Source organism: Apodemus sylvaticus, chromosome 7, assembly GCF_947179515.1.
Source record: "Apodemus sylvaticus chromosome 7, mApoSyl1.1, whole genome shotgun sequence".
NCBI lineage: Eukaryota > Metazoa > Chordata > Mammalia > Rodentia > Muridae > Apodemus > Apodemus sylvaticus.
In genome coordinates this window covers 63,784,103-63,811,957 of record NC_067478.1, presented here as the reverse complement: position 1 = coordinate 63,811,957, position 27,855 = coordinate 63,784,103, and the positions used below count along the sequence as shown (strand labels likewise).

Here is a 27,855-nt window from a genome sequence, read left to right as displayed (position 1 = left end):
CCCAGCAACCTGCTTTCACTTCAAGCCCTTTCACCTACTGAGCCATCTTGGTTTTGGTTTTTTTTGTTTTTGTTTTTTGTTTGTTTGTTTGTGCTCTCCTCTTCTTTTGGTGTTTGTTTTTATTGTTTTGTGTTTTGAGATAGGCCCTGGCTGTCCAAGAACTCACTGGGTAGACCAAGCTGGCCTCCAACTTACAGAGATCTGACCGTCTCTGCCTCCAGAGTGCTGTTTGTTTGAACAATTTATTTCTGTCTTTGTTTGGGTTTCAGTGCTGAGAAGAAACACCATCACCAAGGCAACTTTTATAAAGGCAAATATGTAATGGGGCCTGGCTAACAGAGGCTCAGTTCATTATCACTACTGTGGCATGCAGGCAGGCATGGTGGAGCCAAGAATTCTACATCTTGATCTGAAGGCAGCAAAGAGGAGACTGCCTTCCTCAGGTTACCAGAAGAAATGTCTTTTCTGAAGGCAGCTAGAAGGAAACTCTCTTCCATACTGAGTGGAGCCTAAGGCCTAGGAGCCCTCAAAGCCCGCCCACATCGTGACACACTTCCGCCAACAAGGCCACACCCCTAACAGTGCCAGTCCGTTGGCCAAGCACTTAAACACATGAATTTTATCTTTTATATCCACGTATGTGTGTTGAGTGTCTGCTATGTGTCCTCAAGCCCTCAAAGGCCCCGTCAGATCCCCGGACCTGGAGTTCCAGGGAGTTGTGAGCGGCCTGATGAGGACAGGGCTTCTGGAAGCGCAGCAAATGCGCTTGAGGCCGAACGTCTCTCTCCAGCCCCGCTTCTGTACTCTCTCAGGCCGTGCTGTGTCTGTTTTCCCGATCTTGTTTTTATTTAATTCCTTATGTTTTCATTGGCTTTCTTCTGATTCTTAAGGTTTTTTTTTTCCTTCTTTACTCTTGAAGCTTATGATTGGCTGTTATTATATGGTGTTAGATTGATTCAGAATCGTCTGCATGAAAGGTGAGTGGTAGATTTTGTATCCCAGTTGTAGCCTCAAGTTGAAGAGAGAAAAACAACATTCACAGGAGTTAGGGAGATGGTGTGGTGGGTAAGAGTGCTCTCTGTGTAAGCACGAAGCATGAAGATCTGAGTTCAAATCCCAGCACCCATGTAAAATGAGGGTTGTGGGTATGGGAATAGTCGCAGCACTGTGGAGGTCTGCTGGCTGCCAGCCGAGTTCCAGGCTCAGCGAGAGACCCTGTCTCAAGGGGAAAAGTGACGGGTGATAGAGCAGGACACACCTCCTGTCCTTCTCTGTCCTTTGTGTATGCACATGGGTGTTTACATACGTCACACACCCATGCACACTCCGCACAATCTACAATCTTTTAGAAACAGTCCTAAGGACATACAGCATTTATTAAAGAATGCAGTAAAAGCTGGGTGTGGTGGCTCACATCTGTAGCCCCAGCATTCAGGAGACAGAGGCAGAAGGATTACCTTCAATTCCAGTTGCTCTGAACTGTGAGTTATAGCTGCTGCTCCCTCCTCCATTCACTAGAGCAGTATTTTACATTTTATTTTTAATTATGTGTGTGCACACATGAATGCATAAAATGGGTACTCTTTAAAAGGATAGGATTTGAGTTGTGTCTGGGCATGTGTAGAGGGTAGAACAGGGCACCAGCTCCCTCTGTAGCTAGAGCACTTGAGATGCTCTAACCACTGAGAAGTCCTTCCAGCTCCCCTCTAGTACATTTCGTAGGGAGCAAGAGTGTCACTCAGAAAGAAGCTTGCCATTGTCCCCACCCCACCTCCATGGTCCCGGGCCAGGGACTCCATCTACAGGGAGAAGGCCAACGGTTTCCCAAAGGAACAGGCTTCATTTATAACAGGGCCTGGAGGAGCCTCATGCAAACAGATTCGGATACTCTGTAGCTGAATGGTCGGCACTTCTCCAGTATGAGAGTGGCTCTGGGCTTAATCCCTAGCAAGGCAAATAACAATGGTGATAAAAACAACAACAACAACAGTGCATAGAGAAATCAAGTCGAACAATCCTGCAGGTTGTGTCGAAGGGCAATTGGGAAATTGGGAAATTGACACTTACTGGTTTTATGGATTTTATGGGCTAATCCCTCTGGCCCAAAGATTTATTTATCATTATGAAAGTACACTGTCACTGTCTTCAGACACACCTGGAGAGGGCGTCAGATCTCTTATGGATGATTGTGAGCCACCATGTGGGTGCTGGGATTTGAACTCAGGAGCTTTGGAAGAGCAGTCAGTGCACTTAACTGTTGAGTCATCTCTCCAGTCCTCTTTAATATTTTTTAAAACTACATTTATTATACTTGCCCGGCAGGAGAGATGGTCGGAAGGTTTTCTCAGAGTGAGAGTCATGCAGTATGTTTCAGCTGCCTTAGGGCAGCTGCTCCAGGACTTGGGGTCCCGAGGGGTTTTATTTGAAGCCATAGGCTCTGTTCTGCCTGCCTTGCCCCCCAAAGTCTGACGAGCACAAGGCCAAGCCCCATTTGGATGCTCAAGGAGAGGGTCTATTTCCTCAGAGAAAGCAGGACGTGCATGTGTATGTTTATCCAAGTTTTTTTTGTAAAGTTTTTTTTTGTTGTTGTTTGGGTTTGATTGTTTGAGACAGAGTTTCTCTGTGTAGTCCTGGCTATCCTGGAACTCGGTCTATAGACCTGTCTGACCTTACCTCAGAGATCTGCCTGCCTCTGCTCCCGGTGTGCTGGGATTAAAAGCGTGAGCCACCACCTCTCAGCAAGTGTGCAGTTTTTAAAGGGGTCCTTTATGTCATCAGTAGGCCAAATGCTTTCTTTTCCTAGTGAGGTCTTGAGGAGGAAGAGGTAAAGGGAATCTGTTCTTACATTTATTTATTTTGTGTATACGTTCACGTGTGGGCACACTCGAGCCTTGGGGCACGTGTGGAAGTCGTAGGACAAATTGCTGGAGTCAGTTGGCACCTAACATGTGGGATCCCGGGATAAAGCTCAGGTCGTGAAGACAGAGAGCTAGTGCCTTTACCCGTCCAGTTGCTGAGTCATCTTGGGGTCCAGTCTTTTCCCTTCCGCAGGGTTAGGTCATTGTTCTCTCAGCCCTCCAGTGCATGTTTTCCGGACTTCCTGTTAGAGGCCTTCGAAGGAGGAGGATCCTGGGAAATCTGAGGTCAGACATTCCAGCAATTCAGAGAATTCCGGAGGCTGTAAGGTAGAGAGGAAGGACTTTGGGTCGGCTACAGTATCTTGACAAAGTACTGTGTCACTCCGACCCTCAGTTTTCTCTGGGTGTCAAGTGGCTCCTTCTGTGCAACGTGTCAGCTCCAGAGGAAACCGATTTATTCAACAGGTGGCAATTCCCAAGGTGAGAGGGGCAGGCTCAACCCGTGGAGCCAGGACAAAGGCAATTCCCCGGGGCGGGTCCGGGATCGGTTTCCACCAGGGGCTGTGGCGAGGATGATTGGCAGCCGCATGGTCACCTTTGCCCGGCACCCTGGGCAGCAGGGATCCTCGGGGACGTGTGGGCGAGCGCGAGTTGAGCTAGGGCGCGGGAAGGGGCGGGCCTGGGCCGGGTGGGCGGAGCGGCGTGAGAGCGGCGGGCGGGAAGGTAGGCTGTGGCTGCAGGCAGTGTGGGGCGGGCAGGCCCGATCCACCGGGTCTCTGGAGTGCTACCGGTGCCAGATGCAATAGCGACAACTCCAGACCAGGGACTCCGGGACTGGCGGGACACGAGAGGCGTCTCTCCCGGATCCCGTGTTTCCTGTACTGAGCGACCGAGCCTAGTGTCCTGCAGAGGACGCTCGCCGGCGCGTTCTTACCACTGTCAATTTGTCACCCCTTTGCCTAGCTCCACCCCCGGGCTGGGAAACCTGGCAGCTGACGGTCCACGGTCCCCGGGGCCCAGGCCCCGCGCTGCCCCTCCTTGTCTCCTCCCGGCCACGCGCTACGAGCCCGGGATGCAGCTCTCCAACAGGGCAGCAGCCAGGGAGGCGGCAAGCCGAGACGTGCTGGCCGCGGACCTCCGCTGCAGCCTCTTCGCCTCGGCGCTGCAGAGCTACAAGCGGGACTCGGTGCTGCGGCCCTTCCCCGCCTCCTACACCCGCCACGACTGTAAGGACTTCGAGGCCCTGGTGAGTCCGTCCTGATCCACCGTTGCTCGCTGCATCCTGGGCCAAATGGCCCTGTGGAACGGCAGGCAGGAGCAGTTCCACCCGTGTTAGAAAACACGCCAATTCCCTGGACTTCCCACCCAGCCTGGTCTTGGGGAAGGTTCCCATCAGCAAGAACACTCCTAAACACCCTCGTGTAGACACACTGCCATGTCATTTGGTGGCTGCTTCCTTTTGTCAGTGACTAACTCCCAGGAGTGATGTGAGGAATAGTTACATAGTCCACAAAATGCTCAAGTGTGGCCCTAAAGGGGCGTTGATCTGAACCAGCTGTTCTGCCTAGATAGGAAGTTGTCCCTCCCTTTGCAACTAACTAGACTTTGTCCTTCAGATGAAGTTACATACAAACAGTTCTAATATAAACTGTCACGCAGTGCACATGTCCGCTGCTGTTACTTTCTGATGATTCTGAAGTTCTGAGTTCTGAGTTCTGGGATTACAAGTTTCAGCACTACCTATGACCTGTAAGGCATATATATATATATATATATATATATATATATATTTTTTTTTTTTTAAGAGTTAGGATCAGTATTCCAGATGTCAGCTATCCTTGTAATTCAAATATTTGGAATTATCTGGAAAGATATAGCTTGCCAAAATTGAAGTAAAGAAAATAGAAAGTCCAGTAGTGATGGTGTATACCCACAAACTCAACACTCAGAATGATGAGGCAGGAGCACAAATTTGAGGCTACCCTGGGATACAGAAAGAAACAAGCAAACAAACCTTTGAGCCTACCTGCTTTAATGACAAGTTCTATTTCAAATGCGAGAATAATACATAATTACGGTGTCAACAGAAATGTTTCGAAAATACTGAAAATGTAGTTAGATACGGTGGTAGGCAAGCATCTGCAATCCCAGCCCCTGGGAGGTGGACTAGCTCAAGGCCAGCCTCAGCAATGGATTGAGTTTCTGTACAGCCTGGATTACACAGAACTATATGGAACAAAACAAGAAAGCAGGAAAGAAAAAGAGGTTAGAACATCCTTGGATTTAAATCTGATAAAGGTAAAACAAGAAAAGGAAATTATTGAGCAATTCCATTCCCAAGTATAAATGCAGAAATCCAGGGTTGGGTGATGGCGCAGAGGTTATGATCACTGGCTGCCCTTCCAGGGGACACAGGTTCAATTCCTGGCACAAACATAGTGGATCACAACCATCTAAATCCAGTTCCAGGGGGTCTAAGACCCTTCTGGTCTCTGCCAGCACTAGGAACATACATGGTACACAGGCATACATCCAGGCAAAATACCCATTTGCACTAAAAATACATTGTTTTAAGAAATACAAAACACCACCACAAAATACTAGGACCCTCAACACAACATATAATAAAAGGTACTTCATCATCACTAGGTTAAGTCTGTGCCAGGAGTGCATCCATTTTCCATGTGTTAGGAAGTCAACTAATGTAACCAACCATGTTATCTGATGAAAGAAATGGGCACCAAGTATCTCCTACCGTCTCTGATGGCGTCATGAGCCCTGAGTTCCTTTGCTTTCTTTTTTTTTTTTTTAAGATTTATTTATTTATTATATGTAAGTACACTGCAGCTGTCTTCAGACACTCCAGAAGAGGAGTGTCAGATCTTGTTATGGATGGTTGTGAGCCACCATGTGGTTGCTGGGATTGAACTCAGGACCTTCAGAAGAGCAGTCAGTGCTCTTAACCACTGAGCCATCTCTCCAGCCCCCCTTCTTTGCTTTCATTCCTTGGAGGTCAAGCAACAGACAAAGGCGGGCCATGTGGCTCCACCTGGCCCTTTCAGCCCTAGCCATATGCTGAGGATCCCTCAAGACTTGAGCACACTGCCTCTGCAGGTCCGGGTGCAGGAAGTGGGAAGAGACAGGCCAACCGACTTCCATCACAGACTCCTGCAAACTCTGGTCCAATTTTTTTGCGTTTGTGGTGCAAGGGACTTGAGCACAAAACATGCATACGTTTTGACAACAGATGTTTATAGGTCAAGTGACCTCAAAGGCTAATTTATAAAGAAGATCAAGTCCAGTCTGGACTTCACTTTCTGGATCATTTTGTGGCTGAAGAAGGAAACTTGGGAAGCTGTTTTTAAAAATCTCTCATTTTTCTAGCTGAAAGCATTTGAGAAACAATAGGAGCATCGCCTCTTCTGGCCCATTTACAGTTACTTTCTCCACACGCCTAGGTGTTGTTACAGGTGCAGTAACTTTGAACAATTAGTGCCTGGTTTAAATTACTTTATTGACCATTGCTAGAGAACCCCTCTGATGAATCATGTCCCTGGCAGTTAGGCATGGCGGCCTGGTCTTATCCTGCCACTGCCTCCAAAGCTCTCAATTATCTCTTATATTCCTTGTTTTGAGAACATTTCTACCCCACCAGTTCTTTGATTTTTACACTGAGAATGGCCTGGCAGGCACTTACCCAGATCTGAGGCATCTAATTGAGTATGTGCTGACTGCCCAGGCTGAGAGCCTCTGACCTTGTTCCTTGGCACAAAGGTTGCATAAGCCCTTATCAGGCCAGAGAATCTCTAGCCCTCTTGGGATTTCCTGGCCCTTTGGCTTTTTTTTTTTTTTTTTTTTTTTTGGATTTGGTTTTATCGAGACAGGGTTTCTCTGTGTAGCTCTGGCTGTCCTGGAACTCACTCTGTAGACCAGGCTGGCCTCGAACTCAGAAATCCGCCTGCCTCTGCCTCCCAGAGTGCTGGGATTACAGGCGTGCGCACCACAAAGGCTGGCCCTTTGACTTTTATCTCCAAACTTACGTTGTCATTTGGCAACAGATCTTGACACTGGCTGTCACCTCTGTTAAGCTTTTACTTGTTTTCTTCCTTTAGAAAATACTGTACCGTGGTTTTCTGTTAGACCACAGACCCTTGGGGTGGGGTGGGGCGTGGGAGGTGGCTGGTGGTGGCTTTTCTGAACTTACTCCAGGGCTGACTATGATTTGGGTGTTTGGGACCTAAATCAACACCAGCGTCCCAGTCAGCAGCACCTTGGGGCTGTTAGAATTGCAGCGGCAGACAAGACCTGCTGAGCTCTGTGGGTAAAAGTGATTGCTGCACGGGCTGAGGAATTGGGTTTGATCCCTGGAACTTGCTGTGGTGGGAGAAAACTGACTCCTTCCTGCAAGTGACCTCCTCCTTCCTCTGACCTCCACACTCCCTGTGGCACACATGTGGATGGTCTCTCTCTCTCTCTCTCTCTCTCTCACTCACACACACACACACACACACACACACACACTACTGGAGGCAGAGCAGGCTGACCTCTGTGGATTCAAAGACAGTTTGTTTTATATCATGAATTCCAAGCTAATCAGATTCTGTCTCAAAAAAATTAACTAAGTAATTAAAATACATTATTACTTATTTATTTACTTATTTAGTTTTTTAAAATCTTGCATAAGCTTGCTGCTGTCCTGAGCCCCCTGATACCATTCATTTCTACTCTGCCCAGGAAACTCCTCCTTTAAGACTCAGGATGAGCCAGGCGTGGTGGTGCACGCCTGTAATCCCAGCACTTGGGAGGCAGAGGCAGGTGGATTTCTGAGTTCGAGGCCAGCCTGGTCTACAGAGTGAGTTCCAGGACAGCCAGGGCTACACAGAGAAACCCTGTCTTGAAAAAAACAAAAACAAACAAAACAAAACAAAAAGACTCAGAAGGAAGTTTTCCTGTTCTGTGCCCCACTTGCAGTAATCAGTCCCCTGCCCTGGGGGTATTTTATTTATTTATTTTGCATGTGTTTGTGTGTGTGTGTGTGCATTCGACTGTGGACTGTGTGTGGGCTCGTGTGTGCTTGAATTGGTGTGGAGACTTGAAGCTGATATTTGGGGTCTTCCTCCATCTCTGACTATTTACTGAGGCAGGATTTCTTGCTGGTCCTGGAGTTTGCTGGTTCCAGCTAGTCTAGCTAGTTTGAATGCTGGGATTATAGCTGGCTTCCACACCTGTCAGCTTTTCAGCAGGGGGTTCAAACTCTGGTCCTTAGGCTTGCAAAGCAACCACTATCCATTGAGCTGGGGGGGGGGGCGCCCCCACCTCCACCTCCGCCCCAGATTCCCACTACACCCCTCTGCCCCTTCAGTGTGATTCTGAGGATCAAACCCCAGCAGTTCATATTTGCTGGGCAAGCACTCTGTCAGCCGAGCTACAAGTCCAGTTTGTGCTGGTGTTTTTTTAACCCCAGACTGGCCTGGACTTTGGAATCCCCCTGCCCCAGACTTCTGAGTTCTGGGTTCACAGGTGTGCATTACTATGCCTCTTCTTTCATAACTTTAAGCAATGGCTCTCACAGACATTGCCACGGTAAAACACCCTACTATACTAATAATTGTTCACATTTCTCCTTGTCTTCTTGAGATAAACTCTGAGACATGGCATTGCTGTGAGGAAGGCCTGTGCTGCTTGTTTCCAGATTAGACACTGGCTGCTGACGTTTGCTGGGATAGTAGATCACTCTTTCCAGGCTCCAGGCTCCTCTGACATTGAAGTCACCAGGCAGCTGTCAAACAGCCCGGGTGTCAGGGCGCCATCCTTACAGCATACAGTTTAACTGATCAGTGTAGCCCTGGAATTGGATTTATTCTTGCTTGTAGATAGCATTTTAATTTTCCTATCAATTGATTTGAGGGTTTCTACAAGTACTCAGAGCCATGTAGGGAGGAAATTATAGCACTTAAATTTGGTCTTGTCTTATAAAAATGCTTTAGGTCAATCCTTGATTTTTTTTCTTTCCTTCTTCTTCTTCCTCCTCCTCCTCCTCCTTCTTCTTCTTCTTCTCTTCTTCACATTCTAAGTTTTTTTAAGACTTGTTTCTTTTATGTATATGAGTACATTGTAGCTATCCTCAGACACACTAGAAGAAGGCATTGGATCCCTTTATAGATGGTTGTGAGCCACCACGTGGTTGCTGGCGATTCCCCTGGAAGTGGAGTCAGTGCTCTTAACCGTTGAGCCATCTCTCCAGCCCCTTGTTATTTATTTTTTAAAACATTTATTTCATATATAAGAGCTTTATCAGTTACTTGCCTGCCAGAAGAGGGCATCAGATCTCACTCTAGATGGTTGTAAACCTCCTGTGGGCTGCCATGTGGGTGCTGGGAATTGAACTCAGGTCCTCTGGAAGAGCAGCCAGTTCTCTTCACCGCTGAGCCGTCTCTCCAGCCCTGAAGTCTCTGTCTTACCCCTCCTAGTCTTTCATCTCTTTTCTCCCTCCCCATCCCCGTTCCTTTCTCTCTTTAGGAAATGCTGGGATGAAGGCACTCACCACCATGCCCACCCCATGCACTCAGCCCTGCCTGGCAGCCCTCCATGCCCACTGTCCCTCCCTCACCATTGCAGGTGGCATCGCCTAGTCCCAGAGGCAGGTGCCCTTTGGCTCATTGTTTGTACTACAGGGTTCCCCCACACTCCCTCACCCCTCTGGCACTTTCCTAGACTTTTTCCAGGTGTTTTCTCGACTGCTGTGCCTAGTGAGAGCAGCCGCAGCTGCCACCTGCATCAGAGCGGTCCAGTTTTGCCTGGTGATGAGTGGCACCTGAGGTAACATCCGCAGACAGATTCCTGGGCCTCCGATCCAGGAGCTGGTGGAAAAGCATCCCCTGGGCTTCCCTGTCATTCAAAGCCAGGAGGCTGGGCTGCCTGCCTCCTCCTGGCTCATCCAGTCTCCTCCCCCACTTTGCTGGTTACCTAGACTTCTTGTCTTCCAGTCCCAAGCTCTCAGAAACCACCTGGAGCTGGTGGGCCACAGATGGACCTTTGAGGAGGCCAGGGTCTTCTGTGCAATAGCCTTTAAGATCCCCCCCCCCTTGCTCCCATGTGGGTGCTGGGAATTGAACTCAGGTCCTCTGAGTTCTCTTCACCTTCTTCTCCTTGCTCTCCTTGCTCCCGCACTCATTTTCTACCCTTTCTGTCCCAGGGTGTATTTGGGCTCAGGATGCCCCTTCTGTGTGCCTGACTGCTCACTCCTCTGGGTGTTCGCTTCCTCTGCCTCCCGTGGTCCTCCTGTAACCCTCTTCCATGCGCTCTCCTGGCAGTGAGTTCCTTCCGCACCTGCCCTTCCTCCAGAACGCTTTTCTCTTCCACCCAGGAATTGGCAGATACATCCAGCCAGGATCTATGGTTTAGATCTCTTGTGCACATGGAAGGTTTCCAACTCCTGCTCCATCACATACTATACACAATATATGTGGATATATTTCTCTCGGCCATTGACAGTCCTAAGGCAGAGCTGGTAGCTGTCTGGGTTGTATTCTCTGGGGAGCAGAGTAGGGGTTACTTGATTGCTTAGCTTCCCAAGCAGCAAAGTGTGGCCCAGTTCTTCCCTTGCAAAGATGCTCAGGCTATCACTAATAATTGTGTCCATTCAGCAGAAGAGTGTTGAACTTAGAGAGCCCCGAGTCCCGGCCACCTGGCTTCATGCATGCTCGTGCTGCCCGCCATGGAATGGCTAGCTCAGTGACCTAGGCAAGGGATTCAGAACTCCAAGCTTCAGTATCCTTGTCTTTGAAATGAGTTGTTACTAATATTACCTCAGTTAGGGTTCTGTTGCTGTGAACAGACACCATGACCAAAGCAACTCTTATAAGGACAACATTTAAGTGGGGCTGGCTTCCAGGTTCAGAGGTTCAGTCCATTATCATCAAGGCAGGAGCATGACAGGGTCCAGGCAGGCATGGTACAGGAAGAGCTGAGAGTTCTACATCTTCATCTGAAGGTCACCAGAAGACTCTCAAAGCCCACCCTCACAGTGACACCCTTCCTCCAACAAGGCCACACCCCCTAATAGTACCATTCCCTGGACCAAACATATTCAAAGCACCACCACCACCACCACCACCACCATCATCATTATTATTTTGAGACAGGGTTTCTTTGTATAGCCCTGGCTGTCTTGGAACTCACTCTGTAGACCAGGCTGGCCTCAAACTCATAGAGATCTGCCTGCCTTTGCCGCCTAAGTGCTGGGATTAAAGGCATGCACCACCACTGCCTAACTAGAATGAATTATTAATTATGGAAAGAGGGATATAGCTCACTTGGTAGAGTGCTTGCCTAGCTTTCAGGAAGCCCTGTGTTCTACGCCAGCATCACATAAATGTGGCATCGTGGCACACACCTGTAATCCCTGCACATGGGAGTATGAAGCTTGAGGCTAACCTGTTACATGTTGAGTGCTAGGATAGCCCCAACTATATAGTGAGACAGACACTATGCTTCAAATATCACATAGGTTAATGACTCACTGAAACAAATCCTTGCCATGTAGCCTTGGCTGTCATGGAACTCCTGATATAGACCAGGCTGGCCCTGCCTGTGTGGTCTTCCCGCTTCCTAAGTGCAGGTCTGCACCACCCTGCCCAGCTCATTTTTGATGTTGTTGTTGCTTGTCTGAAATTCCCATGTAACTGGGCAGATTGTATTTTATCCGGCAACTCTTCGTGTGTGTTTTCATCCCAGAGGTCCTACCACAGTGCAGACAGGGAAGACTTGACTTCGTAGAGCAGAATAATGTGGACAGGGCCACGGGCCATATAGGAAGGCTTGAGGGTGTGGGAGATGGAGGGCCAGGGAGGCCGGGCATAGCCCTCGCCCAGCACAGCCCTCTCCGGGCAGGTGGCAGTGGGAGGGCCTGGTAGATAACTTCCTTCGGGGCCTGTGTGCAGATTGGAGCTGGTAGGGGTCTTTACCGTTTTTCTGAAGCCCCTAAAAGAGGTCTAACTACTGCTCTTTTGTGGGACTCTCTGTACCCAGGTCTGGGTGGTGGATTGGGCTGTGGCTCACAGGATCAGGTGAGAGAGCAGGAGTGCTGGCGAGTCAGGGAAGTGGCAGAGCACTAGCTTGGGCACGGGCTCCGGCTCCGGCTCCGGCTCCGGCTCCGGCTCCGACTCCGGCTCTGGCTCCAGCTCGGGCTCTAGGCTAGCGAATGTGCAATAGAGAAACAAACGAACTGAACGTGACCCCAGACGAGAAGAGTGTCCTTTGTTATTCTTTTTTTTTTCTCGTTCCCATTCTTCTTCCTTTTCTCCCTCCTTTCCTTTTTATTTTTCATGGTAGAGCCGTACAGATCCTGGGCTGATGCTGATGCGCAACTTGCAAGAATGCCCTGAACTCCTTCCTAATCCTTTGCCTCCACTGCCTACCAGGGTTTAGTGCGCTGCTGTTGGTGGTGCGGTTAAATGCAGAGCTGAGCGTCAAGCATGGGCCTCTTACGTCTTGTCTTTTGTTTTATAGGTAGCGTCTTGCTTTGTTGCCCAAACTGTCTTCAAACTCACCACAACCTTCTTTCTGTCTTGGGCTTTTGAGTCTGGGATTACAGGCTTCCCAGCCTGACTACAGAATATTATTGACTGGGGATTAAACCCAGGGTCTTGTGTGTGCTGGGCGAGCAACCTAGTTCAAGCTATTTATTTATTTAAGAATTATTTATTTTAAGTATATGAGTATATTGTCACTGTCTTCAGACACACCACAAGAGTGCATCAGATCCCATTACAGGTGGTTGTGAGCCACCATGTGGTTACTGGGAATTCAACTCAGGACCTCTAGAAGAGCAGTCAATGCTCTTAACCTCTGAGCTATCTCTCCAGCCCCTCAAGCAGTTTTTTTAAATCACTAGGTGGCTAACTCATGTGGGCCTTGCCTGATTCTTGACCCTTCTGCTTCAGCCTCTCCACTTTGAGTGTGGCAGGCATGGAGTATGCCCACTACAGTGAGTTCTTTTCTCTTATTTCGTTTTCATGTGTGTGTGTGTGTGTTCGTGTGTGTGCTCACACACACATGCGTGCGCTGCTGTGCCACTGTGGACACATGGAGATCAGAGTGTGGGAGTCAGCTTCTTCTTCCACTGTGTCCTGAGGATGGGACTCAGGTTGTCAGACTTGGCAGCAAGTGCCTTTGCCTACTGGGCCTTCTCACAAGCCAGCGGTGAGAAACCCTGTGGGGGTGGGGAGGAGCCTCCCAGAAGTACAGGGCTGGGCACTGAGTAGATGCTCAGTAAAAAGGACCTCCTTCCTGGACGGGGACTAGTTGTGGAAGAGGCAGGAAGTAGTAAACAAGAAATAATAGCACTAAACCCTTGTGATCACGAGGGGGAAAGGTATAGGAACCACTCTTCAGTACTTCCTATAATAGCGCCAACCCCTTGTGTTCATGAGGGGAAAGGAACCACTCATTCAGTACTTCTGCAGCCGCCAGCCATCCCACACAGAAACATTCTTGCAGCTTAGTGCATCAGTTGTAACAGGACAGAGACTAAACCTGAAGCAGCTTAGGTCATGTTTTGTACCAAGTGAATAAAACAGAGCATAACCTTTTAGAATTGAAATGTTTCAAGGTTTGGTGTTATTTAGGTCGGAGACTACCTCTTGGAAAATTCCTCTTGATAGGAGTGAAGTTTTCCACCTTGCCACTAGAGGGCGTTCAATCACCATTTTTATCTGGGATTCTTGCTAATGGAGGTTCTTTCTCCTTTCAGCTTGCGGACACGGGCAGGTTACCCAACTTGAAGGAACTTCTGCAGTCCTCCAGAGACACAGACAAACAGGCCTGGGACCTGGTGAGCTGGATTTTATCCTCCAAGATCCTGACAATCCACAGTGCCGAGAAGGCAGAGGTGAGACTGGTGTATAGGTCACAGGTTCCCAAGGTTGGCTGCTCTGAGACCTACCTGCTCACCACTGGGCAGCTGGTTGAAATTTCAGATTCTTTGGTGTCAGTCTCAGAGATGCTCACTGCTTGTCTGGAGAGCCCAGGCACTCACACCGTGGCGGGCTCCACTGTGCAGTTTGGCGGCGTGGGTCTCCTCACCTATAAATTTGGATAACTGTGGTATACTTCAGTTGAGCAGATGTACTTTTTGCAGGTATTTCTGATAAGAGAAGGGCCTGTCCGTGCCTTAGGAATGTCTCTCGATGGGAGAACACTTGCTTAGGTCTTGAATTCTATCCTGAGCACTGGAGGGGAGGGAAGGGGAAGAGGAGAGAGGACAGAGAGGGCATGAGTGAGGAGAAGAGGGGAGGAAGTGGCTTAGTCCAGCTGGTAAACAGGAAAGTCTCCCATAGAGTAGTAGGATCCTTCAGTTTCAGGGTTCAAATCCTATTCCGGTCGCGTGCTGAGTCCCTTTTGTAAGGTAAGGCCGTAGCCATCTCCAGGAGGACCAGTGACAGAAAGGGTGTTTGCTACCCCTGCACAGTTTCTGGCAGAAGCCAGATGCCCCATAATTTAGGCCTCCTCTCCTGGCTGGGAGCTCCCAGGGACAAGCTGGGACGATCCTGTGGCCCCTGACATGGCGTTCTGTCCTCGGAAGCTCAGCGGGACGGTTATCTGTGCTGCTACTGAGCTAGGCAATTTCAACTAAGCATTCAATTTTAAAATGCAATGTTTTCACTTGAGGGCAGTATGTTGTAGGTCAGGGGACAACTTCTTCTACCATGGAGGTCCTGGGATTTCACTCTGGTTGTCAGGCTTGGTGGTGGGCATCTTCTTTTCCCCACTGAGCCATCTTGTTGGCCCTCAATTTAAAAAGTTAAAAAAATTTTTTAGATGAACTCATTTATTTGACACATTATACAAAAAATTATATACAACTGTACAAAAAGAACCATGTTTTCATATTACTAAAGACAGAAGTGGTCAAAAATAATGAATTGTTGAATGGACCCCAGGATTTAATGCCAAAAACACCTAGTACAGAAAAGCTTCAGGCTTCTAACTTGGATGAATCCAGAACTACATGTGTTTCTTTATACTCCCTGGCTTCTTCCAAGTCTTCTCCACTTTGTAATATCTGAAGATGGATATGTGCCACCTCTAACCAGAGCTGGCAGTCGGGGATCTCTGCAGGATCTAAGTACGCTGCAGCTGTCCTCAGACACCAGCAGAGGGTGTCAGATGGTCATTATGGAGGGTTGTGAGCCACCATGTGGTTGCTGGGATTTGAACTCAGGACCTTCAGAAGAGCAGTCAGTGTCCCTAACTGCTGAGCCATCTCTCCAGCCCCGCCCCCCCCCCCCCCCCAATGGCATAGTTGTCACCATCTTCAACCTTCACGTTTCCAGCCTTTGCTTCTTGCTGCCTTGCTTGTTCTCACCACACCCCTTCTTGAGTCGTCCTGCCAGTCTTGATCTTAATCTGCCTCATGCAAGGATCAGCCATGCTCCCTAGGGCACCACAGCCCGTTTTTATTTTTAAAGATTTATTTATGTATTTGAATACACCATTGCTGTCTTCAGACACACCAGCAGAGGGCATCAGAGCCCATTACAGATGGTTGTGAGCCACCATGTGGTTGCTGGGGATTCCTGAGTTGCAGAGGAACTCAGGACCTCTGGAAAAGCAGTCGGTGCTCTTCACCGCTGAGCTGTCTCTGCAGTCCCTGTTTTTATTTTTATTTCTATTTATTTACTTTTATTTATTTATTTATTTATTTTCAATTTTCTCTGTGTAGCCCTGGCTGTCCTGGAACTCACTCTGAAGACCAGGGTGGCCTCGAACTCAGAAATCTGCCTGCCTCTGCCTCCCAAGTGCTGGGATTAAAGGTGTGCGCCACCACCGCCCAGCTGTTTTTACTTTTAAAATGTATTTATTTTTATTTTAGTTGTATGAGTGTTTTTCCTGCAAGTATGTATATATACCATGTTTATGCCTGATACCTGAGGAGACCAGCCAAGGTGTCAAATCCTCTGAAACTATAGTTACAGATGGTTGTGAGCCAACATGTGGATGCTGGGAACTGAACCCCAGTCCTCTTCAAGAACAGCAAGTCTTCTTCACCTCTGAGCCATCTTTCCAACCCCCTGCTTCTGGTTTTTGAGACAAAGTTTCAATATGTAGCCTATGGTGACTATAAAGTCATGGCAGTCCTCCTGCCTCAGATTCCTGGGATCATAGGGATGTGCCACCAGGTCCAGCTCTAGAATTCAATTCTACAAGCATCTAAATGTTACAGACTTTGATTCCAGGGATCTGGTATCACAGGGACATCCAGCTGTGCTAAGTGGTAAGATACAGGGGTGGGGCACGGAGACATTGGGTATTACAGCTAAAGCAGATGTGATAGTGGCTCCTTTGCTTTTGGTGATGAACCAATTTGAAATGTGGGGTGGTGTGTGGGTGGGGTTGGAGAGATGGTTCATGGCTAAGAGTACTTGCTGTTCTTGCAGAAGACCCGGGCTCAGTGCCCAGCATCCATGTGCACCTTGCCACTGTCCTAGAGTATCCCATGTCTCGTTGGGCCCTGATGGGAACCTGCTTGCAGGTGGTACATAGGCAGATAAACAGGCATACACACAAACACATAAATAGAAACAAAAACAATCTTTAAAATGTGGGGGCGTTGGAGCACAGGAATGCCAGATTTTTATTTTGTTCAAGTCAGGACCTTGGCCATGTATTTTCACTTTATAAAAGGACATTTTATCTGGCCATGGTGGTACACACTTGTAGCCCAGGCTGGCTTTGAACTTGATATGTACCTGAGGATGACCTTGAACTCATGACCCTCCTGCCTCTACCTCCCAAAGGGGAGTGGGGGAGGGGGGTCGGGTGGGGTGGTGGCCGTGGGTAGGCCTGTGCCAGCACACTGGCCACTGGGAGGACACTTGCGAAGCACACTTACCAGTGCCCCAAATAAAGCTGTGACTTTGTGTTTCCCTTTCATGTTTTCAAGTTTGAAAAGATCCAGCAGCTGACTGGCGCCCCACACACACCTGTCCCCACCCCGGATTTCCTGTTTGAAATCGAGTACTTTGACCCGGCCAATGCCAGATTTTATGAGACCAAAGGGGAACGAGACCTGATCTATGCCTTCCATGGCAGCCGCCTAGAGAACTTCCACTCCATCATTCACAATGGCCTGCACTGCCACCTGAACAGGGTGAGCCTGGGGCACCTGAGGAGCACGGGAGGGGTGTGCAGGCATGCTGTGTCCCCGCTGGGGGCCTGCTTGTGAAGAGTCCGTGGGGAGGTAGGTTTACTGAGGCCACAGCACTCGGAGTGACCTGCAGACCACAGCGCTGTCACTGGGTAACTGCAGCCTCTCAGGCCACTGCTGACCTTCTGCACTGACAGGCTCTCGCTGGGAAAGCATCAGTGACTCCCTGCCTTAGCTCTGCATTTAGATCCCTTGAACAACTTTAAAAAATCCCAGTGCTGGGCTGGAGAAGCATCAGGAGCTCCCAGTGCTTGCTACTCTTGCATAGGGTCTGGATTCCGTTCCCAGCATCAACGCAGGTCAGCTCACCATTGCCTGTCACTCTAATTCCAGAAGATCCAGCACCCTCTTCTGGCTTCCATGGGCACTGCACAAACATGGTGGCTCTATAGACAAGCAGACATACATACAAATAAATAAAAAGTTTAAAATAAGCTGGGCAGTGGTGGCGCACGCCTTTAATCCCAGCACTTGGGAAGCAGGGGCAGGTGGATTTCTGAATTCCAGGCCAGCTGGTCTACCAGGGCTACACAGAGAAATCCTGTCTCAAAAAAACAGAAAAAGTTTAAAATAAAGAAAACAAAAATACCAGTACTGGGAGGGCCTGGGATGTAGCCCAGTTAGTAGAGCCCGCACTAGGCTCTGAGTTCAGTTCCCAGCACCTACGTAAGTTGGATGTGGTGATGACCACCTATAATCCTGACACCAGGGAAGTAGAGGCAAAAGGCTCTCAAGTACAAGGTCATCCTGGGCTGCATAGGCTGTTTGATGTTAGCCTGGGCTACAGGAGGCCTTTTCTCACAAAACCATAAAAATCCCAGTACCAACTGCACCCCAGACCAAGTAATTGAGATACTGTGGGCATGGGAGCCATCAGTACCCTTCAGCTCTCCAGTGGTCTTAACATGTGACTGGCCCTGGTCACTCAGTGTGGACCCTGGAACAGCAGCATAAGGATTACCCAGGAGCACCTTGTGGAAATGTGGAGCCTCACTTAGGTCCCCCAGTGACAACCCACACTTTAACGGGATCCCGCATGTGGCCATTTTTGAGCCTCCGTTGACCCTGGGAACATGTGGGGTACGCCAAGATCCACCAAGAGGAGTTCCTCCACAGAACTACTTTCCTCTCATTCTTATGACTCAGCCACCCTCTTTCTTCTGACACTTATTCTGTCACCTAGGAAGGAGTAGGAGGAAGATGACAGTCTAGGGCTCATAGCTAAACAGGCTTGGTAGCCTGTTCCCTCTTCTGTGGCACCCGTGACCACTACCCTCTAAACACATGAGAGGGTTGGAACAGTTTATGTTCCAGGCACCAGGAGAAGCAGCAGCTGCCATCACTGGCCAGAGGAGAGGGCATCTGAGGTAGTGGGTGCTGTGCCACCCCCCACCCCCACCCCACCCCCGGGCAGAGCAGCATCTGTCTTGTCTTGATGGGCTGGCTCCCGGAGCCTGGGCTCAGCTGCTGCTGATGTAGCCCTGAGGCTGGAGAAGCTGCTTCCAGCCCTGCTGCATCTGATTAGTGAGGGTGGGTGGAGCTTGTTTATGTCAGCCCTGGGCTTACTGTTGGCCAAGCTACTGGAATCCAGGGGTCTCTGTCTTACCCCGACGCTCCTCTGGAGAAGTTGCCTGAAGTTTATAGTCTTCTACACTAAACCTTCACTCAGGTACCCAGTGCTTAGGTGAACCTAGGGGGCCTTGGGTACTCGGACTCGCTCCCTGGTCTCTCCTGCTCCTCTCAGCAGAGGCTCCCTTGAGGGAGTTCCTGTCCAAGGGGGAGCTGTGAAACTTCTTCAGATGGAAACGTCTAGGACTCTCGTGTTCGCTGACAGCAGCCAGGCACAAAGTTTTGAGTCTCAGGAGCGGAAAAAATGTAGGCCTTGCATTTCCACCTGCAAGATAGCTTCACAGCTCCCGCTCGGACAGGAGCTACCTCAAGGGAGCCTTCGCTGAAGGGAGCAGGAGAGACCAGGGATGGAGTCCGTGTACCCAGGGCCCCCTAGGTTTGCCTAAACATAAGTGGAGGATCAGTGGGGAGGGGACACCAGGATGACTCAGTGGGTAGGGTGCTTGCTACTGAGCGTGATGACCCGGCTTTGATCCTTAGCAGGATGAATGGAGAACCAACTCCCACGAGTTACCTTCATACCGAAGTATGCAAACGTGTGTGCTGTGCACGAAAGCTCATGTGTGTGTGGTGTGAGAGAGAGAGAGAGAGAGAGAGAGAGCGCGCGCGCGCGCACACACACACACACACACACACAGAGGGAGCAAGATTTCTAGATGTCTTCTTAGCCCACACCAGCACAGAGTAAAACTCACCCCGCCATTCTTGCCACACCCCCCATTTAGTCCTAGTTTCTGTTCAGAGAGACACATTTCTTTTCCAAGTAGTAGGGTGTGACTTTGCTTTTGCAAACCCCTAGGTGTAATGCATTGATGCAACAGGTATGACGGGAATCATTCTGTCCATTACAACAGCGATGCTTGTGATGGCATGCCTACCGTGACTGCCACCATCTCTTGTATGCCAGAGAGCCTGAGCAGGCACACTGGATTTTGTGTGCCTGCTCAGGCTCTCACATTCACACGCGCGCACCTGTGAATGCTTACACAAGGGCTCTATCACTGAGTTACACCCCAGCCCTACCTTATGTTTTTGAATCATGGATAAAGCTTATGGAAGAGGAAGTATTACCACCATTTTGTAGGAGTAGAAACTGAGACACAGAATTTATGTAACCTGTTGGAAAATGGAAACTGAGGTCTATTTGAACTCTGCTATCATTGTTGGTTTTTCCATCCAACCTTGACGACAAGGTGCAGCTCGCTTGCCAGGCTAGGTGGCCAAGTCCACGGCCGGTTAAACTGGTGTCAGATGGGGATGTGTTTAGTAACAAGCCCTGCGGTGACATCAGAGGTTATTTGATATTATTGTCTTAAAGGGGTTGGGGAAGCGTGAAATTTTCTGTTTACAGCTCTGTGGAAGAAGGACATGTGCTATCCGTGACGCCAACTCTCACTCATTTTTGTGTGTTTCTTTTCTGTCATGTCTGCTATTCCAGACCTCTCTGTTTGGAGAGGGGACCTACCTCACCAGCGACTTGAGCCTGGCCCTCATTTACAGTCCTCACGGCCACGGGTGGCAGCACAGCCTCCTTGGCCCGATCCTTAGCTGTGTGGCTGTGTGTGAGGTCATAGATCATCCAGATGTCAAGTGCAGAACCAAGAAGAAGGGTGAGTGAGCGCCTGACCCGGGCCTGGCTGCTGCACCTGCTCCTGGTGCAGGGGTGGGCAGGGCCACCACACGCTTACAGGTGGGCTGCTCCAGAGCAGGGCAGGGCAGGGCAGGGTAGGGCTGGGCTGGCCTTCAAGGAGGGCAATGTCTCCTCAGGGATTGAACATATGATAGAAAAAAATCAGATACACCTTTAATCCCAGCACTTGGGAGGCAGAGGCTGGCAGATCTCTGGGCTATCCTGGTCTTTAGAGCAAGTTCCAGGACAGCTGGGGCTATATGGAGAGACCCTGTCTCAAAAAGAAAACAAAAACAAGAAGAAGGTCAGACTATAGGTAGAATTCAGGGAGTGCTAGGGGAGGGGCTGACATGTGGGTGCTGAGTGGGTCCAAGTAGCCAAGGAACTTGGCTTTGGGAAGGAAGCAGGATCTGACAGAGGGAGGGTGGAGAGATGGCTAGTGGTCAGGAGTGTTTGTTGCTCTTTTAGAGATCCTGAGCTCAGTTCCCAGCACCCACACTGTGGAATTCATAACCGCCTATAACTCCAAATTCAGTGAATCTAACACCTTCTCTTGGCTCAGGGGTGTCAGACATTCATGTGGTGCATGTACATACATTCATGTAAAACACTCATACATAGAAACAAAAATGAAGGGAAAAAAAGACCGGACAAATAGAAGCTAGTGTGTAGGGGAGGGCGTGGCTCCCTGAGAGTGAGACTTGGTGTTATCCTGGACACTTGGCACCAGCAGAGAACACTGGAGTGGGCTGGAATCCCCAGATGACCACAGAGGCATCTGAGGCCATGGACTCTCCAGGAGCAGAGAGCAAGGAGCTCTGAGGTGTCCTTTAGACAGTGTGCCCTGTGCCTCCCTCTGGGTCACCCTCCCCCAAGGCAGAAGAGTCATAGTAGGACTGTCATTCTGGTCTCCAAACTGGGCTGTTGTCATTACAAAGAAGAGGAGAATCCAAGACACAGGCTGTTCTGGCCTCTAATGTGAAACAACTGGGTCCCAAGGAACAGGCCCAGGTCTGACACCATCCTCCCAAACCAGCCGGCACGAACGCTTGCTCACTCACTTGCTCGCATTCGAAATTCTTAGCAAGTTTGCATAAGGTGACATTAAACATCAAAACAAGGCTGCTCAGCCTCTGCTGTCAGAGCCCTGGCTCGCGCTTGGCGGTAAGCAAGGCCGGCGTGCTGACCCTGCCTCCTCCTTCAGACTCCCTGCGCACATACAAGGTCCAGCACATGCACATAGAATCCACAACAAAAAAAAAAGCAATTGATGGGCTAGAGAGATGGCTCAGCGCTTAAGAGCACTGACTGATCTTCCAGAGGTCCTGAGTTCAATTCCTAGCAACCACATGGTGGCTCACAACCATCTGTGATGGGATCTGATGCCCTCTTCTGGTGTGTCTGAAGACAGCTACAATGTACTCACATACATGAAATAAATAAATATATTTTTTAAAAAAGCACCTGTAATTCCAGCACTTGAGACAGAAGGGTCAGGGGTTAAAGGTTACCCTCAGTTACATACCAAGTTCAAACAACTATCCTGGCAGAAATGTTGGAAGTGATTTTGTTTGTTTTTGTTTCTGTGTTTGTGTTTTTGGAGACAGAATCTTACTACAAAGTAGTCCTGGCTGTTCTGGAACTTACAATGTAGATCAGTCTAGCCTTGAACTCACAGGAAATTGGCCTGTCTCTGCCTCCCTCTCCAGGGCTGAGTTTAAAAGTGCTGGGATCAAAAGTACATGCCACTCGGCCTGGGGAAGGGAGCACTCTGGCAGCTCAGTCTGTGTGGTTATTCAGAACACCCCCTAGGCCCAGGGATGTAGCTCAGGCAGTGGAGGACTCACCTGGCAGGTAGGAGCTGAGGTCCAGCCTCAGCACGGCGTCCACTGCTAAGATGGGATGGGATGCCCAGCACGCAGAAGCAGAGACAGGAGGATCAGAAGTTCAAGGCCATCCTTAGTTAGCTATGAAACTTGTCGATCAGGAGACAGACAGACAGACAGACAGACAGCCTGCCCTACTTGAGCTTTGCTCCCCGGTGAGTCCTTGTCCTCTTCCCAGGGTATGTGATCCTGATCTGCTATTTCAGCCTTCAGTGTGCATCTACCGTCTGCTTTTCTCCATTAGGTGGTTTTATTTTCTTCTCTTATATTTTCATATTCTTTTTCCCATTTATCTTTCTGTCTGCCAGAGACTCCTGCTCTTTGAACACAGGTGCATACCTGACCTTCTGTGCCTCAGGACACATTTCTATTCCTTTTTTTTTTTTTTTAAAGACTTATCTATTTTATGCATGAGTGCTCTGTTACTGTTTTCAGACACATCAGAAGAGGGCATCAGATCCTATTACAGATGGTTGTGAGCCACCATGTGGTTGCTGGGATTTGAACTCAGGACCTTCCGAAGAGCAGTCAGTGCTCTTAACCCTGAGCCATCTCTCCAGCCCCACATTTCTATTCCTAATTTGCTCATTTTGTTATCGTGTTTCCCACCCCCAGGCTCACACCACCTAACACCATCCACTTTACCTTCTCTTTTCAGATTCCAAGGAAATAGACCGTAGCAGAGCAAGAATCAAGCACAGTGAAGGGGGCGATATCCCACCTAAGTACTTTGTAGTCACCAATAACCAGCTTCTGCGGGTGAAGTACTTACTGGTGTATTCCCAGAAGCAGCCCAAGAGGTAAGAACATGCTCCCTCCGTGAGGGTTAGGAGATGGCTACTGACGGTGTTCAGATGTCCCCAGCATCCCTCTCCCCCAGCCTCAGGCCTCCGATGTATGTAAAACATGTTTCCCACAATGCTGGACAACAAAGGAAGAACTTGGGAAGTCAGAGAAGATGCCCAGGGTCCTTGGTGGACTGGCATTTAGCCATTTTAATGCATTATTGCAGTCTGTGGTTTGGAGCTTCCTCCAAACACACACAGTGTCTGTGTGTGTGTTTGTGTGTGTGTGTGTGTGAGAGTGTGTGTGTGTCTATGAAAGTGCCAGGGAAACCAGAAGAAGACCCCAGACCCCCTGAAGCTGGAGTTATATGCTATTTAGTTGGGGAAACTCCATTCCTAACTGATTGTCCTTAGCAAGTGTTTCCAATGCATGTTTGGATGGCCTTAGAACACCTCCCCATGTAAGGAAAAGATCCCCCAGGCTGGTGAGAGCATTTGCCATCATACCTGAGAACTGGAGTTCAATCCCTGTGCCCCATGTGGTGGAAAGAGAACTGACTCCTACAAGCTAATCTCTGGCTCCACAGGCCCCCCCCCCCACATTAGTCCAAAAAAAAAAAAAAAAGATTTAAGATTTCTCCAGCTCAGATTTGTATCAGTTCATACGTAAACTATCTTTGCTAAGTCACTGTCCAGGCAGAGCAGGGGCAGCCTTATAGATAACAAACCCTTAAGGAAAAAAAAGAAAATGATTTATAAAAGGCAAGTAGAGGAGCTAAAAAGGGACAAGCGGGATGAGCTCATAGCTAGCTGTCTTTGTGCATTTAGAAAATGTTCTGTTGAAAGGTGTGATGGTGGTGCCAGGGCAAACCGCCCCAGCCCTCTCGAGCCGCACGAAGCCTCGCTTAGCAGCTCGCACAGAGGATGAAATCCATCCTGTCGTGTTCTCCGAGCCAGAACTTCTTGCATACACTTAGAACAAAAACTGTTTCCCTGAGTTGCCAACACTCTCTCCCTCCGGGCAGGGCCGCAAGCCAGCTCTCCTGGCTGTCCAGCCATTGGTTCATGGTCATGATGTGCCTGTATCTGCTGCTGCTTCTCATTGTGAGTGTCACCAAGTCCTCTGCTTTCCAACACTTCTGGAACCGTGTGAAGAGATGATCCCAGGTGCTTGGAATGGGGCCACTCACCGTGTGCCTTATGGAAGCTTGTCCTCTACCTCCTGCGTGTCACATCCGGTCAGGTCTGGGGACCAGTTGCAGGGGTGCACAGGACAATTTTTATATGCCATAAGTGTTGATGTGCCCAGACACAATTCAGTCAGTGGGGGACCCCTCGGCCCTCACTTGTCGGTGTCAGGGGTGTCCTACCATCTGCTTCTTCCTAAACAGCCTAGGGAGGTGGCTCTTTAGCTAGGGTCAAAGGAAAAAGTCTTGCTGCATTTAAAAGCAAAGTGTCCAAGCTGTCCGCGGTGTGTTTACAATTGCCCAGATGGAGGCCGGCCCTGACGCTAATGCCTTTTGGAAGAAAGAACATGTGCGACGGGAACGATAAATCATTAGGCGGCTGCCTTGTTTTGACTCGAGACACCCAAGAGGGACAGTCGTGTTTCTCATAAAAATATCAGTGGGATCGTTTGGGGATTCCATCGGCTTTAGTCTGCGGGTGCAAAACATTTTAACGGTTTTCTCAGATCAACAACAGTCTCTGCCACAGCTGTACCCACCTCCCTCCTTAACCACACAAGAGGAGGAGCCACAGGCGGGAAAACAAAATGCAGATTTAACAACTAGTAACTCTGTCATCTTTTTCTGAAAACGATCAGCTGTTGATTACAGCTCAAATGGAACCAAATGTTTGCGGTTCTGTTTTTGTTGTTGTTTGTTTGACAAATTATCCTCTATGAGCCAAATAGAGGGGGAGCTGCGTGAGCCTGGATCCACAGCCTCTTTCTGGTGTTGTTATGGAGAAGGGTCCAAGCCATAGGCTCGCAAGGGTCCTCATTCCCACAAAGCTGCCTTGATACACAACACTGGCCTTCCAGGCAGAGGCCTGCCTCAGTGGGCCGCAGATCTCCATGGGTTGAGTCTCCGTCTGAGGAGCCTGAGCTGAGTCGTAAGCAGGGAGGCCCAGCCATCCTTGCTGTGTTGACGACCCCTCCTTCCTGCCAGGCTTCAGCCAGGAAAGAACCCTGTCTACTGGGAATGGAATTTCCATAGAGAAGGAGAAAATAATTTTTCCCTACAATTTGTTTTAAAGCTTGTGAAAAAGCCACTATCATGATTTTTAAATCAAGTAGTGGGACGTTTAAAAAAACAATAAAGATATTTTCCTAAATACCAAGTCATCTGTGACTGTCTGCAGCCTCAGCTCAAGTAAGCTGTGTGTGTGTGTGTGTATGTGTGTGTGTATGAGAGAGAGAGAGAGAGAGAGAGAGAGAGAGAGAGTGAGTGTGAGTGGGTTGGGGGTCTGAGACAAGACAAGACACAGGTCTGTACCATGTTCCCAGATATTCCTCCCACCCAGGCTCCTCTCCTACAGTTTTCTTGGCTGGGGACCAAGAACTGCATGGGCCTACGGGAACATTTTGTAGCTAAAACTACAACACAACTTCATTGCCCTGTCCCACAAATCACAGAGGCTGCACTCAACTGAAACCTAAAGAGAAGTCAGCTTAGGCCAAGAGAGGGAGAAAAGTCTCTCAGACAGTGGGAACGTGAGAGAAGCAGAGAGGCACCACCGCCTGGCTGGCCTCGAACTTCTTACATAGTTAAGGATTTCCTTGAACTTCTGATCTTCCTGAGTCTCTACTTCCTGAGTGCTGAGAAAACCAGGTGCTGGACACCGGGTCTGGTTTTATTTATTTATTTATTTTTTGGTTTTTAATATTTGTATTTATTTTCATGTGTATGGGTTTTGTCTGTATGTTATGTCTGTATTGTGTGTGTGTAGTACTCATATGTTATGTCTGTATTGTGTGTGTGTAGTACTCATAAAGAAGAGGGCACCAGACCCCCTGAGGTGGGAGTTAGAGAGTTTGTTTTGTTTTTTTAGGCCACCCTGAGCTGAGGATGCTGGGAATCAAACCTCAGGCTCCTCTACAAGAGCAGCCAGTGTTCTTTATCCCTGCGCCATCTCTCCAGCCCTGGTTTTAAGTTTTTCCATGTGTTTTGAACCCAAGGCCTTGTCCATTCAAGGCAAGCATCTACCATGAAACACTATCTGAAGCTCCCCACTTCTGGTTTTAAAAGAAATTAAAACATTTGGGTGTGAAGCACTGTGCTTATTTTGTACAGTGAATGTGCCAGCCCTGGTGGAGGGTCATAGGAGATGGCGGGTGACCTCTTGGCACCTGGAAATGATCAGGAAAGAAGGGGGACAAGCCCTAGGAGACCAGCTCCACTCAGCCCCTACCCTAAGGCAGATGCCATTAGAACAGTGGCTTGAGCCGGGCGGTGGTGGCGCACGCCTGTGATCCCAGCACTCTGGAAGGCAGAGGCAGGAGGATTTCTGAGTTCGAGGCCAGCCTGGTCTACAGAGTGAGTTCCAGGACAGCCAGGGCTACACAGAGAAACCCTGTCTCGAAAAAACCAAATCCAAAAACCAGTGGCTCAGGAGAAGACAAGCTGACAGGCCTGGGGTGGGGCTCAGGAGGAGAAAACAGCTTCCTCTCTGTCTTGTGTACCCAATGTGGATGGCAGAGGTGCTCATACAGGGGCTCAGGTGTCACCACCTCACATTGGGGCTCCTGCTGCCTTGGCCTTGTGAGACACTCCCTCCCCAACTCTGTCAACTACAAGTCATTGTCTGGAGTACAGCTTTCTGAGAGGTGTCAAGTGGGCCTCTCCCTGGTAAGAAGCTGGCTTTGAAGGGCTCAGAAGCCTGGGAACTAAGTATATTCCTGAGTGGATGAGAGGAGCATATGCGAATCAGGGTTGGTTCTGATTAATTCATTCCACTAAATAGCCATTGCCTCCCAAGCCAGGCCAGGGGTGGGGCCTTGATTTAAAGAGCCCAATTCAGGTGTTTTCCTTTATGACATGTCAGCATCCCATCTGCGCCCATCCACTGCTAAACCCAGGAGGTTTGTGTTGGCATGGAATCTGCCGAACTCGCCCTCCCTGTTGCTATGGTGACTCCTAGGCCCCGGGGTTGGACTGAGTTCTTCACCCGAGCAAACAGGACCACACACTCCCCAAGCCCCTTTAACACCCCCCCCCCACCTCCGCACTGCCCCACTCCACACACCACGTGCTTGATCCCCTGGGTTTCCATCTCTTGGTCTTTTGTTTGTTTTTTCCCTTTGTCCACTCCTACCATGGGTTTTTGTTTGTTTCCCAGTTGTCTGGTGCTGCGCACCATGGAGACGGTGTCCTGGGCTGCCTCTAACCCTGATCTGGTTAGGAACCCCTCCGCTTTGCGTGTATCTCCAACCTGATGTTCAGAACATCCAAAACAAACCCCGACATTCCAAAGCAAGATAGAAACCACTGTCCCCACCCACTCTGCTGGCGCCCTGGTCCACCTGGAAAGGGTTTTTGAAAATTTCCAGAGTTCCGCAGCAGTGTCCGTGTGCTGAATGGAAAGCGGTGTCTGTTGAGCATTTTAGACCCAAAGAGCTGTGCTTTGGGTGAAGTGGATGTTTTCTGCCTTGAAATTCTACTGGAAGCTTCCTGAGGGCAAGGCCTTGGGACAAAAACACATTTGTCTCAGTTGGTGGGCTCAAGAGAAGTCTGTTGAGTGAAGAAATAAAGAGATTCGAGGAATCCACGTACCCCCACCCCAACCTTAAAACATAGTGCTGGTTTAGACCTCAGGGAAGCGAGGAGGGGAGGGTTGGTGGGCAGCTTGGAGCTTC

General features: G+C 49.3%; 1 protein-coding gene across 1 annotated transcript; it reads left to right on the top strand.

Annotated features, from left to right (window-relative positions):
* The first annotated feature begins 637 nt into the window (after positions 1 to 637).
* On the top strand, positions 638 to 25,340 carry Parp16 (poly(ADP-ribose) polymerase family member 16). Its single transcript, XM_052188017.1, has 8 exons — positions 638 to 977; positions 3,074 to 3,338; positions 3,822 to 4,104; positions 13,612 to 13,749; positions 16,804 to 17,010; positions 20,135 to 20,306; positions 22,871 to 23,012; positions 24,023 to 25,340. The coding sequence occupies exons 3-8, from the start codon at positions 3,931 to 3,933 to the stop codon at positions 24,156 to 24,158; spliced, it is 969 nt and encodes a 322-aa protein (XP_052043977.1). The 5' UTR covers positions 638 to 977; positions 3,074 to 3,338; positions 3,822 to 3,930; the 3' UTR covers positions 24,159 to 25,340.
* The last annotated feature ends 2,515 nt before the right edge of the window (positions 25,341 to 27,855 follow it).